General features: G+C 36.9%; 1 protein-coding gene across 1 annotated transcript in view; it reads left to right on the top strand.

The window, feature by feature from the left end:
• PRIM2 (DNA primase subunit 2) overlaps positions 1 to 16,867 on the top strand; it is a 91,774-nt gene that overhangs the window by 3,197 nt on the left and 71,710 nt on the right. Inside the window, exons 2-5 of the mRNA XM_060752803.2 lie at positions 359 to 542; positions 964 to 1,067; positions 3,042 to 3,121; positions 5,708 to 5,828. Coding sequence (XP_060608786.2) covers positions 374 to 542; positions 964 to 1,067; positions 3,042 to 3,121; positions 5,708 to 5,828 — 474 coding nt within the window. The 5' untranslated portion in view covers positions 359 to 373. The remainder of the gene's footprint in view (positions 1 to 358; positions 543 to 963; positions 1,068 to 3,041; positions 3,122 to 5,707; positions 5,829 to 16,867) is intronic.

The raw sequence follows: 16,867 nt of genomic DNA, 5'->3' as shown, positions 1-16,867 counted from the left end.
AGAGATGATTTCTTTAGTTCATGCCTGTAAGGGCCCTTCCACATATTCCTGAAACCCAGAATATCAAGGCAGAAAATCCCACAATATCTGCTTTGAACTGGATTATCTGAGTCTACAATGCTATATAATCCAATTCAATGTGGATTTTATACAGTTGTGTGGAAGGGGCCATAGTTTGGAAGACGTATGTATGCTTGTTTTAAGAACACTTAAAATTGGATTTTGAATATGTAGTAATTTCCACTTTGAAGCAAGTTTGTAATGTTGTATACTTTTGGAAATGTGAGTGTTGAAATACTAAAGTCCAGTGGCCAGTCATTTTTTTAATGTACTAATCTCTTACTGTGACATTTCACAGGAATTTTAGGTGAAAATGCAGTTTAATACAAGCAGGAGAAATAAAGTGCCGAGATATAAGGTGTCAAGGCTAGGAGATAACAAAGAAGATGAGTACCCATTCAGTCTTCAATTCTATCTTACGCCGCCAACTGAAAATATTTCCCTCATAGAATTTGAAAGTTTTGCAGTTGATAGGCTCAAATGTAAGTACTAAAGCAGACAGAATTATACTTGTTTTGTTTTATGTGACTCTCCAGAATTATATTTTTATGAAACTGTTTTAAGCATGCTGTTGGTATAATTTTATGCTGTTATTGTTTTTGTGCTTATGTATTGATTATTTTATATGCAGCATCCTAGAGTGATTTTGTGAGTCACCCTAAGTCCCTTTGGGGAAATGGTGACAGGGTATAAATAGAATTTATTTATTATTACTAGTTTATTATATACTCAGTACATTCATGGTTAACAAGTTAATTCACGTGGCTGTTGTTATCTACTGTGCAGAATTGTTGTGTTCTCTTTTGTAATCACTACTGTTCATTCTAAAGAATATGCATTTCAGACATATGTTTGATAATCCACTCACAGATTGTAGGACTGACATTACCTGTTTCTTTACAGTACTCAAAGTAGTTGAGAACCTGGGGGTGAGTATGATCAAAGGTACAGCTCTATACAACCAAAAGCTGGAAGCAGAGCTTAAGGCTCTCCAATTTCCATACAAGGTAAGTAGAAATGAATAAAGTATCCCTAATATTTTTTAGAAACATGTGCTCACTGTAGTACCTGAGATAGATCTGCATAAAAATACCTGAAGAGATTGGGTATTGCTGACCAATTAAGAAATGGGTGCATGTTGGTAATTATATTGAGCAGCCTATCATGAGGCTCACAGTAAACCTGTTCCCCTAGCTTCTGGCAAACGTTTATATTGTCAGCCATAGTGTTCCTACACTTGTGTAGATCAGCAGTTCACCAACTTGTTCCACATTGTGAAAATCTTTTTTAAAAGTTTGTACCAGAGTATGATGGTCTTTTTGAAATTCAATGTACTTTTGCTTGAAAAATGAAATTTTAAACTGTGACACTCAGTGATTGCACTGATAGATGTATAGTCTCTGTAGCCAGAAAGGCTATCTGAACAATGCTCTCCTTCATGTCCACATATCTGTGCAAATTAGGCTTTTCAGCTTATGCTTATCCAAAAAACAAATTTAGAGGAGTAACTTGGATTCCACACTGGATTTTCATATTAAAAATAAAGCCTAATTTCAAAACTATTGTAAGTACAAAAAAAAAAAAGATAGAAAAGGAAGGAAGGAAGAAAAAAACATTAATCACTTTAGGTTTGAATCCAACATTTTCCTTTACCAAAATGAATGTTTGTGGTTATATCCAATATTATCTTGCACAGAAACACAGAAATGCTGGACCACTCTAACAACCACCATGTCAGACTACACAGAGAAGCCACTGAAATCCACAAGCACGTGGACAATTTCAAACAAAAGGAGGAAACCATGAAAATGAACAAAATCTGGCTACCAGTATTTTAAAAAGCCCTCTAAAACCAGGACATGAAATAAAGAACAACTCTCTGAAAACAGGGGAATTCCAGACATGAAACAATCAGGGTCAGCCAACACCTCAAAACAAAGGATTCCCCCAGGCAGGAATCAGCCAGGCCTTGAAGCTAAAGGCCATTAAATGCTAATCAAGGTGATTAATTGCAACATTCACACTTGCCTCCAACAGACAAGAGTTTTTTCTCTCACCCTGAACCTCCCACAGGTATATAAACCTTGCTTGATTTTCAACAGACCTCACAACCTCTGAAGATGTCTGCCATAGATATGGGCGAAACATCAGGAGAGAATGCTTTTGGAACATGGCTGTACAGCCCAGAAAACTCACAGCAACCCAGTGATTCCAGCCATCAAAGCCTTCGACAACACATTGTTTACTCTTTGTTTCTCAACTTACTGCATTATATGAAATGCCCAGGCAATAGGAGTAGATGAAAGGAGGAAGGACTTTGTGAATTTGTAATGCTTAGGGACAGAGTTAGAGTTCCATGGAAGAAAAAAAATCTTCTGAAGGGTTCCATGATCGAAAAAGTTTGGGAACTGCTGGTGTAGATTACCATAAACCCATGAAAAGATCCCCGGTGAGGTAGTGCTTCCTTTAAGAGACCTGATCTCTTTGTTGGGAATGGCTCCAGACCTATCTTGTGAATGCACCAGTAGCTGCTATGACTTAGAAGTGCTTTTGGACAGCTAAGGTTGATGTGACATCATCCCACCATTTTCAGAAGCAAAGTTGATTGGGATTTGAGACAGAGCCATTTCCATTGCAGCACCATGCTCTGGGACTTCTTTCCTGGAGTCATTTGGTTGAGCGTGTATCTTTTAAGCTTCTAAAAAGCAGCCAAGATCTTTTTATTTATCTAAAATTTTATGTGGCTTGGAACACTGTTTCTCTTCTGCAGCAGAAGGAGAAATTGTCTCAAGCAAGGTGGACGACTCTTACAACTCTCACAAGTTTCTGCTTTCAGTGATTCCTCCATGGGGCTTTGGGAAGAGATAGGTTGTGTGAGCCTACTGTCCTTTGCTTAGCATTGGATCTCACCTGTAAGATGGCATGCTACCCTAGATGCTATCTAGATTTACTCTTACCAATGCATATTCTTTTGTAATTAGGCTCTGCTTGAAAATGATTATGACAGGAGAAGAAAAGATCATATTTCCCACTTCATACTGCGACTTGCTTACTGCCAAACGTAGGTATTGTTTTCCCAGTCATTGTTCAGTTTCTTGTGTCTTGTATTTATCAGTAATATTTGAACACCATATTTTGGTGGATCTGGTGGTATGATGGTAACAGAATTAAATCTGTTCTAGTGATTTTAGTGGTTCAGTAGTGCCACCCTGAGGCGAACATTTGCAATATCATTCTTTACTTTTACTACCAAATGTTTTTTCACTCATAGCTTGACTTCATAGTAACATAGTTATCCATCATTCATTTTGCCTGAATAAAGAATAAATTGCTGCTTGTCATAAATTTTGCACTTAGCAATAAACAAAATGCTTCAAAATTTAAAGGTTTTTCATCTATCATTAGTTAGTCTTATTAGACTTTTGATACTGTTGCAGTTGAGAAAAACATTTATGTGATCCTTTTAAGATTGTGTCCTGATTCTTTCAGTTACCAAGACATGCAAACTCTATGGATAGTGTTTGGATTAGTCATACTGTATATACTCATGTATAAGTTGATTTCATGCATCAGTGGGGGTCATAATTATGGAGTTTGATATGATCTGGGAATAAGTTGAGGGTCATTCTGCATTTTAGGACTTTAGATCCCACCGCATTTTAGGAATTTTATAATTTTCAAATTTTTATAATTTTATTAATGAGACTTTTATGCACTGTTATTATACTTATGTCATTGTATTTATACTTGTGTTTTGTTGTCTGCATGTGGCACTTGGAGTGCTTCTGTGAGCCGCCCTGAGTCCCTTTGTGGAGATGGTGGCAGGGTACACATACTTATTATTATTATTATTATTATTATTATTATTATTATTCTGTAGAGGGGGAAAGTGCCAGGAACGCATCAGGAGGCTTACTGCTCTTGGCTGCCATCACCACATTATTGTTGTTATTATTATTGTTTATTTTTTATCTTGCCTTTCTTCCGATAGGAACTCAAGGTGATGGACAATAATGTGGCACAACACAATAAAATTTACAAATAAGGCAAATACACATACACATAAATACATTTTTTAAAAAAAATATTTGTATCATGTATACAAAAGGCCTCCTGGTAGCGCAGCAGGTTAACCTGCTGAGCTGCTGAATTTGCTGATTGAAAGGTTGGAGGTTCAAATCCGCAGAGTGGGGTGAGCTCCCGTTGTTAGCCCCAGCTTCTGCCTACCTCTGCGGAAGGTAATGGTGCTTCATGCAGTCATGCTGGCCACATGACCTTGGAGGTGTCTATGGATAACAATGGCTCTTTGGCTTAGAAATTGAGATGAGCACCACCCCCCAGAGTCTGACATAACAAGACTTAATGTCAGGGGAAACCTTTACTTTTTATACAAAATTTAAAATGCAGTTAAAATACAACACAAATTACATTTAAAAGCTAAAAAATCCCCCTGAAGCCCCACCCATTTTCCTACTCAGACATTCAAAAAGGCCAGAAACAATACTGTACCAGAGTCAGTAGACAAGAGTCCTTGCTTCATGTAGGTCCTTCAGGGATGGACTAAACTCCCAGTTTATACGAGAACAACCATAGCTCAAATGTTCACAGCAAAGAATTAATCTAGCAAAAGGTTAAAACCATATAGATAACATATTAATCATTGGAACTAAAAACAACACCAGAACTATCTAGCAGATGCCTTGACCATGTTAGTAGTATTGCTGAGCTGAAAAAATATGGCAGTTAATTACAAATGGAGCCTTTAGTGGCGCAGCAGGTTAGACCGCTGAGTTGCTGAACTTGCTGATCGAAAGGTTGGTGGTTTGAATCCGGGGAGTGGGGTGAGCTCCCATAGTTAGCTCTAGCTTCTGCCAACCTTGTAGTTTGAAAACATGCAAATGTGAGTAGATCAATAGATACTGCTCTGGCGGGAAGGTAATGGCGCTTCATGCACCACGCCGGCCACATAACCTAGGAGGTGTCTCCGGACAACACCGGCTCTTTGGCTTAGAAATGGAGATGAGCATCAACCTCCAGAGTTGGACATGACTGGACTTAATGTTAGGGGGATGCCTTTACCTATGCAAAAATAGGACCAATTGAGCAATTAACAAATCATTCAAAGGAAGATATACTGTGTGTTCTGTTCTTGACTTAAGTGTAAAATATAAAGAGTTCGTTGTTTCTTAAAGAGTTCTAGTATTGTTCAGTACTTTTATATTTAACCTAATGGAATTTAGGGCCTTACTCAGAGATGAGCATCATCCCCCAGAGTTGGACACGAGTAGACTTAATGTCAGTGAAAACTTTTACCTTTACCTTAATTACATAGTTTTAAGGCAATTAGGTGGTAACTCAATCAGATTACAGACAAAGCCCAAGAATAACTGAATACACAAATGCCTGTGTTCAAGAAGTGTGGAGTTATTTGTACCTGCCTAAAATTTCTGATTGGAACCGTCTAGTTTTCTTTAAGGAATGCAAGTGTATATATGATAATGTTGTCAATCATTTATTATGAGAAAGGGACTTTGTATAGTGTTCTTGCCCATTTATTTTTCAGAGAGTGCATTTTCAAAAACTACAGTGTGTGTGCCTATAGTTTTATGTTCACTAAACAATACGTTCAATAAACTTCCTATTGCAGGGAAGAACTTAGGCGATGGTTTATTCAACAAGAAATGGATCTCTTCCGCTACAGATTCACTCAGCTGTCAGACGAATTGGCTAAAAAGTTCCTTGCATATGTTAATTTGGCATATGATCCTGTAAGTACGTGAGCTTTGAATGGTTTTTCAGTATTTTGTTCATTTCAGAACTTAATAAAAAAGTGTGCAAAGCAGCATAAAAATGCTTGATGCTGATACCATATTCTTACCTGTTACTTTAAAAACGGTTTCTCAGAGTTTTCTGTCTCATAACATGGGTTGTAGCACTTGTCATGAGAAATCAATGTTGGTGTTGCCCTGTGGCAATCCTAGCAAGAGTAGCTTCAGCGTGGTAGTTCTCAGTATAAAAGCCAGCACATCTCACTAGGTGGTGCAATATAACCTGCACTGTGAATAAAGAGCAGCTGGCATCTGATTAGTCAGTTAAAATGCTATCAGTTAGACTTACAACCACATAGCTTTTCCGTATTGATGCTTGTGATACCATTCCCACAATCATAAATACTACTAAAACCCACTTCTGCTGTTGGATGTCATTCTGCAGTGTCCCTTCACTACAGCCACAGAGCTCCATTGCTCTGGATGGATGACTTGGCTTTAACGTAGTTTTCTAGAGTCAATCTGTAGATGGGAGCATAGCTACACCTCTGATGAAAGATCTTAGTTAGCATATTTATGATATATAAATCATTATTTTCTCCTTCATTCAAACACATCAATAGGAAATAGCTTTCTGGGAAGGCTGAGCCAGAGTTTTGTGAACCCAAACAAGTTGAGGTCATAACTGAATTTTAATCCAATGTTTGTTATTGTACACAAGAGCCTTTGCTTGCTCCATTTGACTTTTTCTGTTTTGTAAAGGAATGATATAAATGCTAAGTTTAGTCAGGCCTTTGTGCAGTTACTCAGTATTCATTTATCGTGTCAGAAGTGAGTTGAGGATACAGTTAATATGCATTTAAAAACACAAAGTTTAAAAACTTGACATTATACTAAATGTCCTTTGATCAGAAGCTGGCCACTTGGAGTGTATGTGGCAGGGCTCAAATTGCATAGTAATAGGTAGTCTGTGGTTTGTTCTTCACCACACTCGCATGTTGTGGACTCCAATTTGTAGCCCTTTTTCTTAAGGTTAGCTCTGCATCTAATGTTGCCAGAGTGCAGTCTGTTCAGCGCCTTCCACATCGCCCAGTCTTCTGTGTGCCCAGGAGGGAGTTTCTCATCCGGTCTCGGCCACTAATTGAGGTTCTAGGTTTTTGCCCGCCACTTTTGGACTCTCACTTGCTGAGGTATTCTTGTAAGTATCTCTCTTGATCTTAGAAAGCTGTTTCTTGATTTAAAGTGTTGGCATGCTGGCTGATACCCGAACAGAGGATGAGCCAAATATGTCACTGCCTTGGTCCTTTCGTTATTGGCTGCTACTTCCCGACAGATGTCAGGTGGTGCAATACTAGCTAACAGTATAATTTCTCCAGTGGTGTGGGTCGTAGACATCCTATGATAATGCCGCATGTCTCATTAAGAGCAACATCCACAGTTTTTATGTAGTGAGATGTATTCCACACTGGGCATGTGTATTCAGCAGCAGAGTAGCAAAGCGCAAGAGCAGATATCTTCACTGTGTCTGCTTGTGATTTCCAGGTTGTGCCAGTCAGCTTTCTTATGATATTATTTCTAACACCCACTTTTTGCTTGATGTTCAAGCAGTGCTTAAGCACTTAGACAACATTAAAGTTGTTATATTTTTTTTCTTGTGACTTCATATCCAGTATACTATATTGAACAGTATGAATTTTGTGTACTGAGTTAGAGGGCAGTTTGTGGTGGAATGTCTTTTTCTTGTAACCATGCTGGGAATGGGTTAAGTTGAAGTTTGTGAAGGTCAGTTTGGCTGACAAAGATGTTACAGTGGGGTACAAGTGAATGATGAAGGTTAACAAGATTTGTAGGCAGGTTTCTGCTCAGTTACACTTTTGTTTCCCAAGAAAAGGTCAGTGCTCCAACAGCAGACAATCTGATAAGCATCTCACAGATGGATTCAGTTTAAACCTTTTGACAATGGTATAATACATGGTTTTTTATGTTTCAAAAAATCCTCTGGGATAGAGAAGAAGTTGTACTGTGGCATTCTTCTTTGAACTACAACTATTTGATATAATGTTTTGTATCTAGACATGGTCCTCTGCAATTGGTGATCTCTTTCTATTCATGCCAAGAACTGAGATGCAGGAAACCCTTGTTATTTAAGCAGGAATAAAGACATTGCAGTTATTTTTGGTGATTTCTCCATATCTGGTGTTGGCTTTCATTTTGTCCTAACATAAAACTATTCAGTTTTACTTTTGCAATAGTGCTTGAACTAAGTAAAATCCTGAATAAAATCTGCATAGAAAAACTGTATCAAGAGCAGTTCTTGAGAACCCACCCACTATGAACAATTATTAAAATTTGAGGTGTGTGTACCAGGTACGGTACAGTTTTTAGGCTATGGAAGCATCATAATCTTAGCAGAAGTGAGCACTGAGTAGAGCTATAGTACCTAAAAACTTTAAAGGTGTAGGAAATAGCTTATTTGATAATATGTATCTAAGAGGGTCACTCCAAAAGTAATGCACACAGTTTTTTAAAAATTCTAATTTTTATTCTACATCTTTGCTATCTGTTTTGGAAAATGGCATTACTAACCTTTTGGAAAAACACCTTTTGGAGATCATAACTTTTACGAAAACATGACCTTTTAGAGCCAAAAACCCTTTAGTGTAGAATCTTCTCTTGTGGTATACAACCAGATATAATTATGCAAGGCAATGGTTTGATTTGTTAAACTGAATAACCTGTTACCTCTGATCTGTTAGGAAAAGAGAAATTTGCCAGTGCATAAAAGCAGCAGTGCTTCAGAAGTGTTTTTCAGTGTCCAAAATATATATAAGGTAAAGGTAACTAGACATGAAGTCTAGTTGTGTCCGACTCTGGGGGGTGGTGCTCATCTCCATTTCTAAGCTGAAGAGCTGGTCCGTAGATACCTACAAGGTCATATGGCCGGCATGACTGCATGGAGTGCCGTTACCTTCCCACCGAAGCGGTACCTATTGATCTACTCACATTTGCATCTTTTCGAACTGTTAGGCTGGCAGAAGCTGGGTCTAACAGTGGGAGCTCACCCCACTTCCCAGATTAGAACCACCAACCTTTTGGTCAGCAAGTTCAGCAGCTCAGCAGTTTAACTTGTTGCACCACCAGGGCCCCCTAAATATATTAAAAACATATACTCTACCATAAAACAACTTGTATTACATCGTGCACTCAAGAGACAAAAATGAAGTAGACTTGGATAGAAATAGCATATTCGATTTGCTCACAACCTTCTTGTGTCTAGTATGCACAGGTACAAAACTTATCAGTCCAGTTTCAGATATGTTTGAGATAATTCTCTGTGCCATCTGGCCAGGGCATCTCTCTTAAAACAAAACAGTTATCAACAGGTTGCATTGTCAAAAGGAGAGAGAGGTAGTATGTGGTCTGCAGCCCCTTTTATAACTTCTCAGGAACCATAAAGGAAGCTGCACACCAGAACATACATATAGGAAACAGTAACAAGAGAAGGCTTGAAGAAGGTTGACATTTCCAACAATATATACAGTACATTGATACATGCTTTGGAAACGAAATGTCACTTTTTCACATAAACCCCATCCTCTTCGTCAGCCTTGCGCCACCTTGGAACACAACACAGGTGAGTTTGAAGCTTTTAAAGAGTTTCCATGTATACCTCCAAATTAACGGTGAGCCCTTTAGACAAGATGTCCACTATCAGGGCTCCTTCTGGATCGCAGAAGACAGTTGTCCTAACTTTTTCTGTGAAGGTGCAGCTTGCAATTTTCATTTTCATGGAAGAATTCACATGAGACCACTCCATTGCTTGTCTCTTTGTCTCTGGTTCAATCATTTACCATCATGATTCTTGAAAGAAATTCATTTCCTTTATTCTCATACCAGGTCAAGGATTTGCTTCATATGGATTTTTGGGTTTCCTTGTGTGCCTCTGTCCACTTCCTTGAGACTCACCTTGCACTGCAACTTCTTCACATTTTTTAGTATTCTGCACACACTTACTTCCCCATTGCCCAGTTGGAGTGCCCAGTTAAACTCCATTGCCTAGTTGGAGTGCCCAGTTACATGCCTCTCGGTCTTAACCACATTGTTCATGTGCTCCACATTGTCGGTTGTTTGTGCAGTGTGTGCTTTGCTGCACAAGTAGAGGATCCTGAATGTTGACGTGCCATTTTATCAAACAGTGTCTTTTCTGTACACCTTCTTCAGTCTGATATGGATGTTCCCCACTGTCTCATTCTCACAAATCAAGGATCCAGTTGTAGCTTCTGACAGATATCAAGAGGAGCAGCCATCTTGACAATGGGTTGAATTATATTTTATATATAATAGTTTTTTATTAAGGTTTTAAAAATAACATCGAAAGAGGGAGAATATTAAAAAAGATGATAGGAAAGTAGGAAAAAAGTAAGAAATACATCCCCCTACCCCCAAGTCCACCAAAAAAAAAATACGAAAATATAAAAGCCACACAAAATAAGAAAATAAAAAAGAAAAAAGAAAAAAAAGAAAAAAAGGGAAAAAAAGTCTAAAATAAAAATTGACTTCCATCTCTCCATCAGGTGTTGTGTCCTCAATGATATTTCCATTATATCCACTTCATAGTATTCCTCTTATTTATTTATTTCCTTTTCATAATTTTTATATAGAGTCCAATCTGTCCTCTTTATCGGGTTCCCGGTATTCTTTTTCAAGAAAAAAGTTAATTCGTCCATTTCTCTTATTTCTCTTAATTTCCCTAACCACTCTTCAGTGGTAGGGATATCTTCCTGTTTCCAAAACTTCGCCAATAATATTCTCGCCGCTGTTGTAGCATAGGTAAATAGTCTATCTTCATTCTCATCTAATTGTAATTCCAAATCTGTAAATCCCAATAGATAATATTCTGGTTTCTTCTTAAAAACTCTCTTCAAAATTTTTTGTAGCTCTTCATGTACTTTCGTCCAATACTTCTCTATTTCTTTACACGTCCACCACATATGATAAAAAGTACCTGTTTGATGGCAACCCTTCCAACATTTATCAGAAGTATTCTTGTTCATTAAAGATAATTTCTTAGGAGTGGTATACCATCTGTGGAACATTTTTATCCAGTTTTCTTTTAAATCTGTTGCATATACATATTTCAATTTTTTGTTCCACATCTGCTCCCACTCCCTAAATTGAATAGGTCTTCTTATGTTTTCGGCCCATTTTATCATACATGTTTTCACTTGCTCGCACTCCGTTAGCCAGGTTAATAGTGTGTTATAAATTATTGAAATTACTTTCTTATTCGTCTTTAATATTTTGTCCCAAGTTGACTCTTCCCAGGCAAAGCCTATCTTATTGTCTTGCTTGATATATTCTTTCATTTGCAAGTAGTGTAACCACGTCAAATTACCATTTATTTCTTTCATTTGCTGGAAGGATTTAATTTCCATAGTATTCCTCACTAGTATATCTCTATATGTTGGCCACGCTCTCCAACCCAGTAATCTTCTTTGATACGCCTCCATCGGTGAAACCCATAGAGGCGTTTTAGTATAAAAATAATTCTTGTATTTCATCCATACTCTTAATAATGATGCTCTTACAAAATGGTTTCCAATTTTTTTTCCTTTTTTTCTCGATCGTACCACGTGTAGGCATGCCAGCCTACACGTAGATCATGTCCTTCTAAGTTCAAGCCTTTTCCATTTTCTAATGTCATCCAATCTCTTATCCACAAAAGGGCACTAGCCTCATGATATGTTTTCAGATCTGGGAATCCCAGTCCCCCTCGTGTTTTTTTATCAATTAAGTTCAAATATTTAATTCTCGGTCTTTTCCCATTCCACACAAATTTCAATAGTTCTTTCTTCCATTTTATAAATTCTGTTTGATTTTTGATTATGGGTATATTTTGAAATAAAAACAGTAGTTTAGGTAAAACATTCATTTTTATGAGCGCAATTCTTCCTAGTAGAGATAGTTTCAATAAGCTCCATTTCTTTAAATCTTTCTGTATCTTGCTCCAAGTCAAGTCATAATTATTCTTCAATAGTTGGCCATTCTTTGCTGTCAACCAAATCCCCAGGTACCTTAATTTTTTCACTATTTCCATTCCTGTAATCTTTGTAATTTCTTCTTGGTCTTCTTTCCCTATATTTTTAGTTAGTATTTTAGTTTTCCCTTTATTTATTTTGAGGCCTGCCACTATTCCAAATTCTTGTATTTTTTCAATCCAGTTTTGTAAATTATTAATTGGGTCTTCCACTATTCCCAGTAAATCGTCCGCAAAGGCTCTTATTTTGTATTCATATTTCCCGATTTTTACTCCTTTAACATTTGTATCTTCTCTTATTTTCATCATTAATGGTTCCAACGCCATTATAAAAATTAATGGGGATAACGGACATCCTTGTCTCGTTCCTTTTGTAATCTCAAATTCCTCTGATAATTGGCCGTTTATCCGAATTTTTGCCTTTTGTAGATCATAAATCGCATCCATTGCATTTATAAATTTAGCTCCCATATCCAATTCTTGAATCAATATCTTAAAGAAGTCCCAATTCAAATTATCAAACGCCTTCTCGGCATCAATTGATAAAATAGCCATTTCTTTCTGGTGGTTCGCCTCAAAATATTCAATCAAATCCAATACTGTGCGGATATTGTCTTTCATATATCTTCCGGGAAGGAACGCTGTTTGGTCCTCCCCTATCCAATCTTTCAAAAATTCTTTTAGTCTCGCCGCCAGTATATTCATAAATATTTTATAGTCCACATTTAATAGGGAAATCGGTCTATAATTCTTGATATCTTCCGGGGCTGAACCTTCTTTGTGTATCATTACTATCTCAGCTTGATTCCAGGTTTCTGGGATTCTTTGGTGGTTTAATGCTTCGTTTAAGACTTTCTTTAAAGTTGGTACCACAGTTTTTTTCATTGACTTGTAAAATCCTGCTGTAAATCCATCTGGTCCCGGAGCTTTATCTGCATCCATTTTATTAATTGCTCTTTCAATCTCTTCTTCCATAATTTCTTTATTCAATTTTTCTCTTATTTCCTCTGTAATTTTCTGCAATTTCAATTGGCCTATATATGCTGTAATATCATCCTTCTTTATTCCATCTTTCGTATATAATTTACTGTAGAATTTCATGAATTCTCCCATAATCTCCTTATCAGTTGTAACAGTTTTATCTCCCGATATTATTTTTGTAATTTGTGTAGTTTGTTTCTTCTTTCTTACTTGTCTTGCTAACCATTTCCCTGATCTATTCGCATTTTCAAAAGATTGTTGTTTTAAAAACTTCAGCTCTCTTGCTTGTCTTTCCATTTCCAAGCGAGACTTCTCTTGATTAAGTCTCGCTAATTCTTTATTCAATTTTTTACACTGTGGTTTCTTTTTTAACTCTGTTTCTTTATTAGCAATCTTATTCATCAATTCTTTCATTTTTTTTATTTCTGTCTTTATTCTTCCTGGACCCATGTTGAATAAAGCATCCTCTCAAAACCGCTTTGAGGGCGTCCCAAGTCACTTGTATTTTTGTCTCCTCAATGTCATTAATTTCTAGATACTCTTGAACGATTTTATTATAATGTAATTTGTCTTCTTCCGTTTTAATCAGATTTTCATTTAATCTCCATTTCCTTTGAAAACTTTTATGATTAATTAGTATTTCTAATGGACAGTGATCTGAAACGTCTCTAGGCAATATTTCCATCTCCACAATTTTAGTAGCTAATTTTTTTGTTATCCATGCCATATCAATCCTTGACCATGTTTGATGTCTATGTGAATAAAAAGTATAATCCTTTTTTTCTCATTCTTTCTTCTCCACGTATCCTCCAGCTCAAATTCGTTTTGTAAATCAAAAAACTTTTGGGGTAAAACACTGTTTCCTCCCCTTTTTTGCAGTTTATTCTTGTCTTTTTGTTTGTCCATCACACCATTGAAGTCTCCTATCAGTAAGAGTTCATCGAATTCCGTTTCTCTCAATTTTGATTGTAAAAATTGAATAAATTTAGTCTTTGGGCCATTTGGCGCATATACAGGGTTAGTCAAAATGAATAGGCCAATAAGAAAATTAATTGTACCCGAATTGGCCTATTCATTTTGACTAACCCTGTATATTACATACTAGTATTTTTAAATTTCCCAGTTAAATTTTTACCGCCACACATCTTCCTTCCAAATCCTTGAATGCCAATTCTGGTGTTAAATTTTCCTTTATATATGTTACCACACCTTTCTTCTTTTTTTCATCCGATGAATAAAATGTCTTTCCCAATTTTTTATTTTCTAAATGAGCCACATGTTTGTGGCAAATATGCGTTTCTTGTAGCAGGATGATATCCCAATTTGCTTTCTGTAATTTATTCCACACTTTTTTGCGTTTCTGGGGTGAGTTCAGACCGTTGATATTATTTGATAAACACTTAATTTGTCGATCCGCCATTTTATTCAACTGTGTCTGTATCCAATCCAATGTCGCCTAAATCCATAACCGATAACCTCTGCGCTGCTACTTCTGGGCCGTATGCACCTTCTCCAAGATCGTGAAATGTTGTTGTTGTACTTCCTTGTCCACTACTCGTAAGTCCATAATCTTCCGGAGAATCATACCTTGCTTTCTTTTTTTCTTTTCCATTTCCATTTCCAGGGGTCAGAGTTTTCTTGTCTACTTTTCTCCCTTCTTGTTTCTCCCCTTCCGATTCTTTCATTAGATTATCATAGAAAACTTTAGCCTTTTGTTCTGTTGTCAACCAGTATCTCTCTTCTTTATATGTTACCATAATCCCTTCAATCCTTTCCCATCTAAATCTGATTGACCTCTTTTTTAATTCGTCCGTGAGGAAGTAGTATTTTCTTCTTCTATTTAAAGTTGCTTGGGGAAATTCCTTCAGAACCGCAATCTTAGTTTCTTTATAATATATTGGATTTTTATTACTTCTGAACAAAACTTCATCCCTAGTCTTTTTTCTCGTAAACTGGACTATCATGTCTCTCGCTGTCTTATTTTTCCTTGAGTAGAATGAAGATATTCTATAAATTTGGTCCAATTCCTGCTCCAATTCATCTTCATCTTCACATTCTAGGCATTTCGCAATTAAAATTTGCATAATCTGGGCAATATCCTCCTGTTTTTCTTCTTGAATATTTCTAAACCGTAGGTGGTAATCCATTTGTCTCTGTAATAATTTTTCTTGTTCTATTTCCAATTTTTCCTTTTGTTTATCACTCGCTTTAATCTTCCTCAAGATCTGAGATTGTGTTTCCTCTATTTTTTCTTTACTAATTTTTAGTTCTTTCACTTCTCCATGTAACTGGGTTATATCTTTTTTAATTTGGCCAAATTCTTCTTGCATCTCTTTTTTCATATCTTTAAACTCTTCCGACAGCTTTTTGTAGTTCTTTTCTTGTTTATTAAAGTGTGCTTCTTGATTCTCCACCATCTCTTTCTTTATTTCCTCTTGTTTTTCAACCATCTCCTTCTTTGTTGCATCTTGTTTTTCCGATAGTTTTTTAATTTCCTTAAGTATATTCTCCATGCTTAAGCTGGTATCTAGTGAAGCTCTCCTTACTTGAAGTTTTTCTTTATCTGATTTTCCTTTCATTGACATCAACTTGCCAACCAAATCTTTAAACTGGATATCCTTTTAATCCCTTTAGTCCAAATATTTGGTTTTATTCCTCCTCAATCACTTTAATTTTAAATTTGATTTATTCTCTTCAAATAATTTCTTATATCAATTCATTCATCCAATATTTTCTAACTAATTTATTATAGAGTACATCAATTCCTTAAAAATTCATTAAATCCAATTTAGTTATATTAATATTAATTGATTTATATTTTCCTCTGATTCTTTTTTCTTTCCTGTCTTTGCAGCTTTCCTGTTCAATTCCTTCTTATTCTAATTTCAGCTTCTTCTCCTCTTTCTGTTATTTACGTCTACTTCTCTTCCTTGGGTCTCGTCTGCTTCTCGTCCTTGAATTTCGTCTATTTCTCGTCCTGGCTCCACGTCTGCTTCTCGTCCTTGAATTTCGTCTGCTTCTCGTCCTAGCTCCACGTCTGCTTCTTATCCCCGATGTTCTTCTCTATCCTTCAGCCACTGTTGTCCTTAAATATCTATTTGTTTAGGATTTACACTGTATTTGCCGCTCTGCCGCTCTGTAGCGATGTTTCTCTATGGTTTCTCTATGGTTTCTCTATGGTTCCAACTTCCTCCTCCCAACTTCCGCCCTTCTTGAAGCTTCAAGAAGGGCGGAAGTTGGGAGGAGGAAGTTGGAACCATAGAGAAACCATAGAGAAACCATAGAGAAACATCGCTACAGAGCGGCAGAGCGGCAAATTAAAATAAGCATTTGGAAGACAGGGAAACGAATGAGATAAACTGAAAGAAGTGAGAAGATATTATATGCTGTGAGAGTCCCCCTCCTCCTGCCCCCCCTGATTCCCTTATCCTCCCACTCAGCCTAGTAGTTAACGAAGAAGGAAAATTCCTGACCTTGGCGCTATACTGTTGTGTCTAACTGGCACTCTTCTTTATAAATAAAAGGAAAGGACAAGGCAGGAAGTGACAAAGAGGAAGTGACGAAGAAGAAGGCTGTGGGAGGAAAGGGTGGAGAAACAAAGAAAGGGCGGTTGAATTATATTTGAATAGAAACACTTTGTTGTTGTTGTTAGTTTGTATCTTCAAGTTGCTTCCAACCTATGACAACCCCAAAGTGAATCTTTCACAGGGTTTTCTTGGAAATATTTGTTCAGAAGAGGTTTGTCGTTGCCTTCTTCTGAGGGTGAGAGAGTGCAACCTGCTCAGGGTGACCCATTGGGTTTCATGGCTGAGTGGAGATTCAAACCTTGGTCTCTAGAATCGTAGTCCATCATTCAAACCACTAAATCACATGTGGCAAGTATAGCATTTTAGGGGGGGGGAGGGAGTGCAAACATATCTGCTGATTTTTGCCAGAGTATTCTTTGTCCTGGCCAATGTTTCTTTTTTACCAAATCATGATGCAGTAAAGCAGGATATGCTCAGATTATCATGTCCAATCT

Source organism: Anolis sagrei, chromosome 1 (genome assembly GCF_037176765.1).
Source record: "Anolis sagrei isolate rAnoSag1 chromosome 1, rAnoSag1.mat, whole genome shotgun sequence".
Taxonomy (NCBI): domain Eukaryota; kingdom Metazoa; phylum Chordata; class Lepidosauria; order Squamata; family Dactyloidae; genus Anolis; species Anolis sagrei.
Note: the sequence above shows the minus strand (reverse complement) of the source record. Positions and strands in the feature narration are given on the sequence as shown.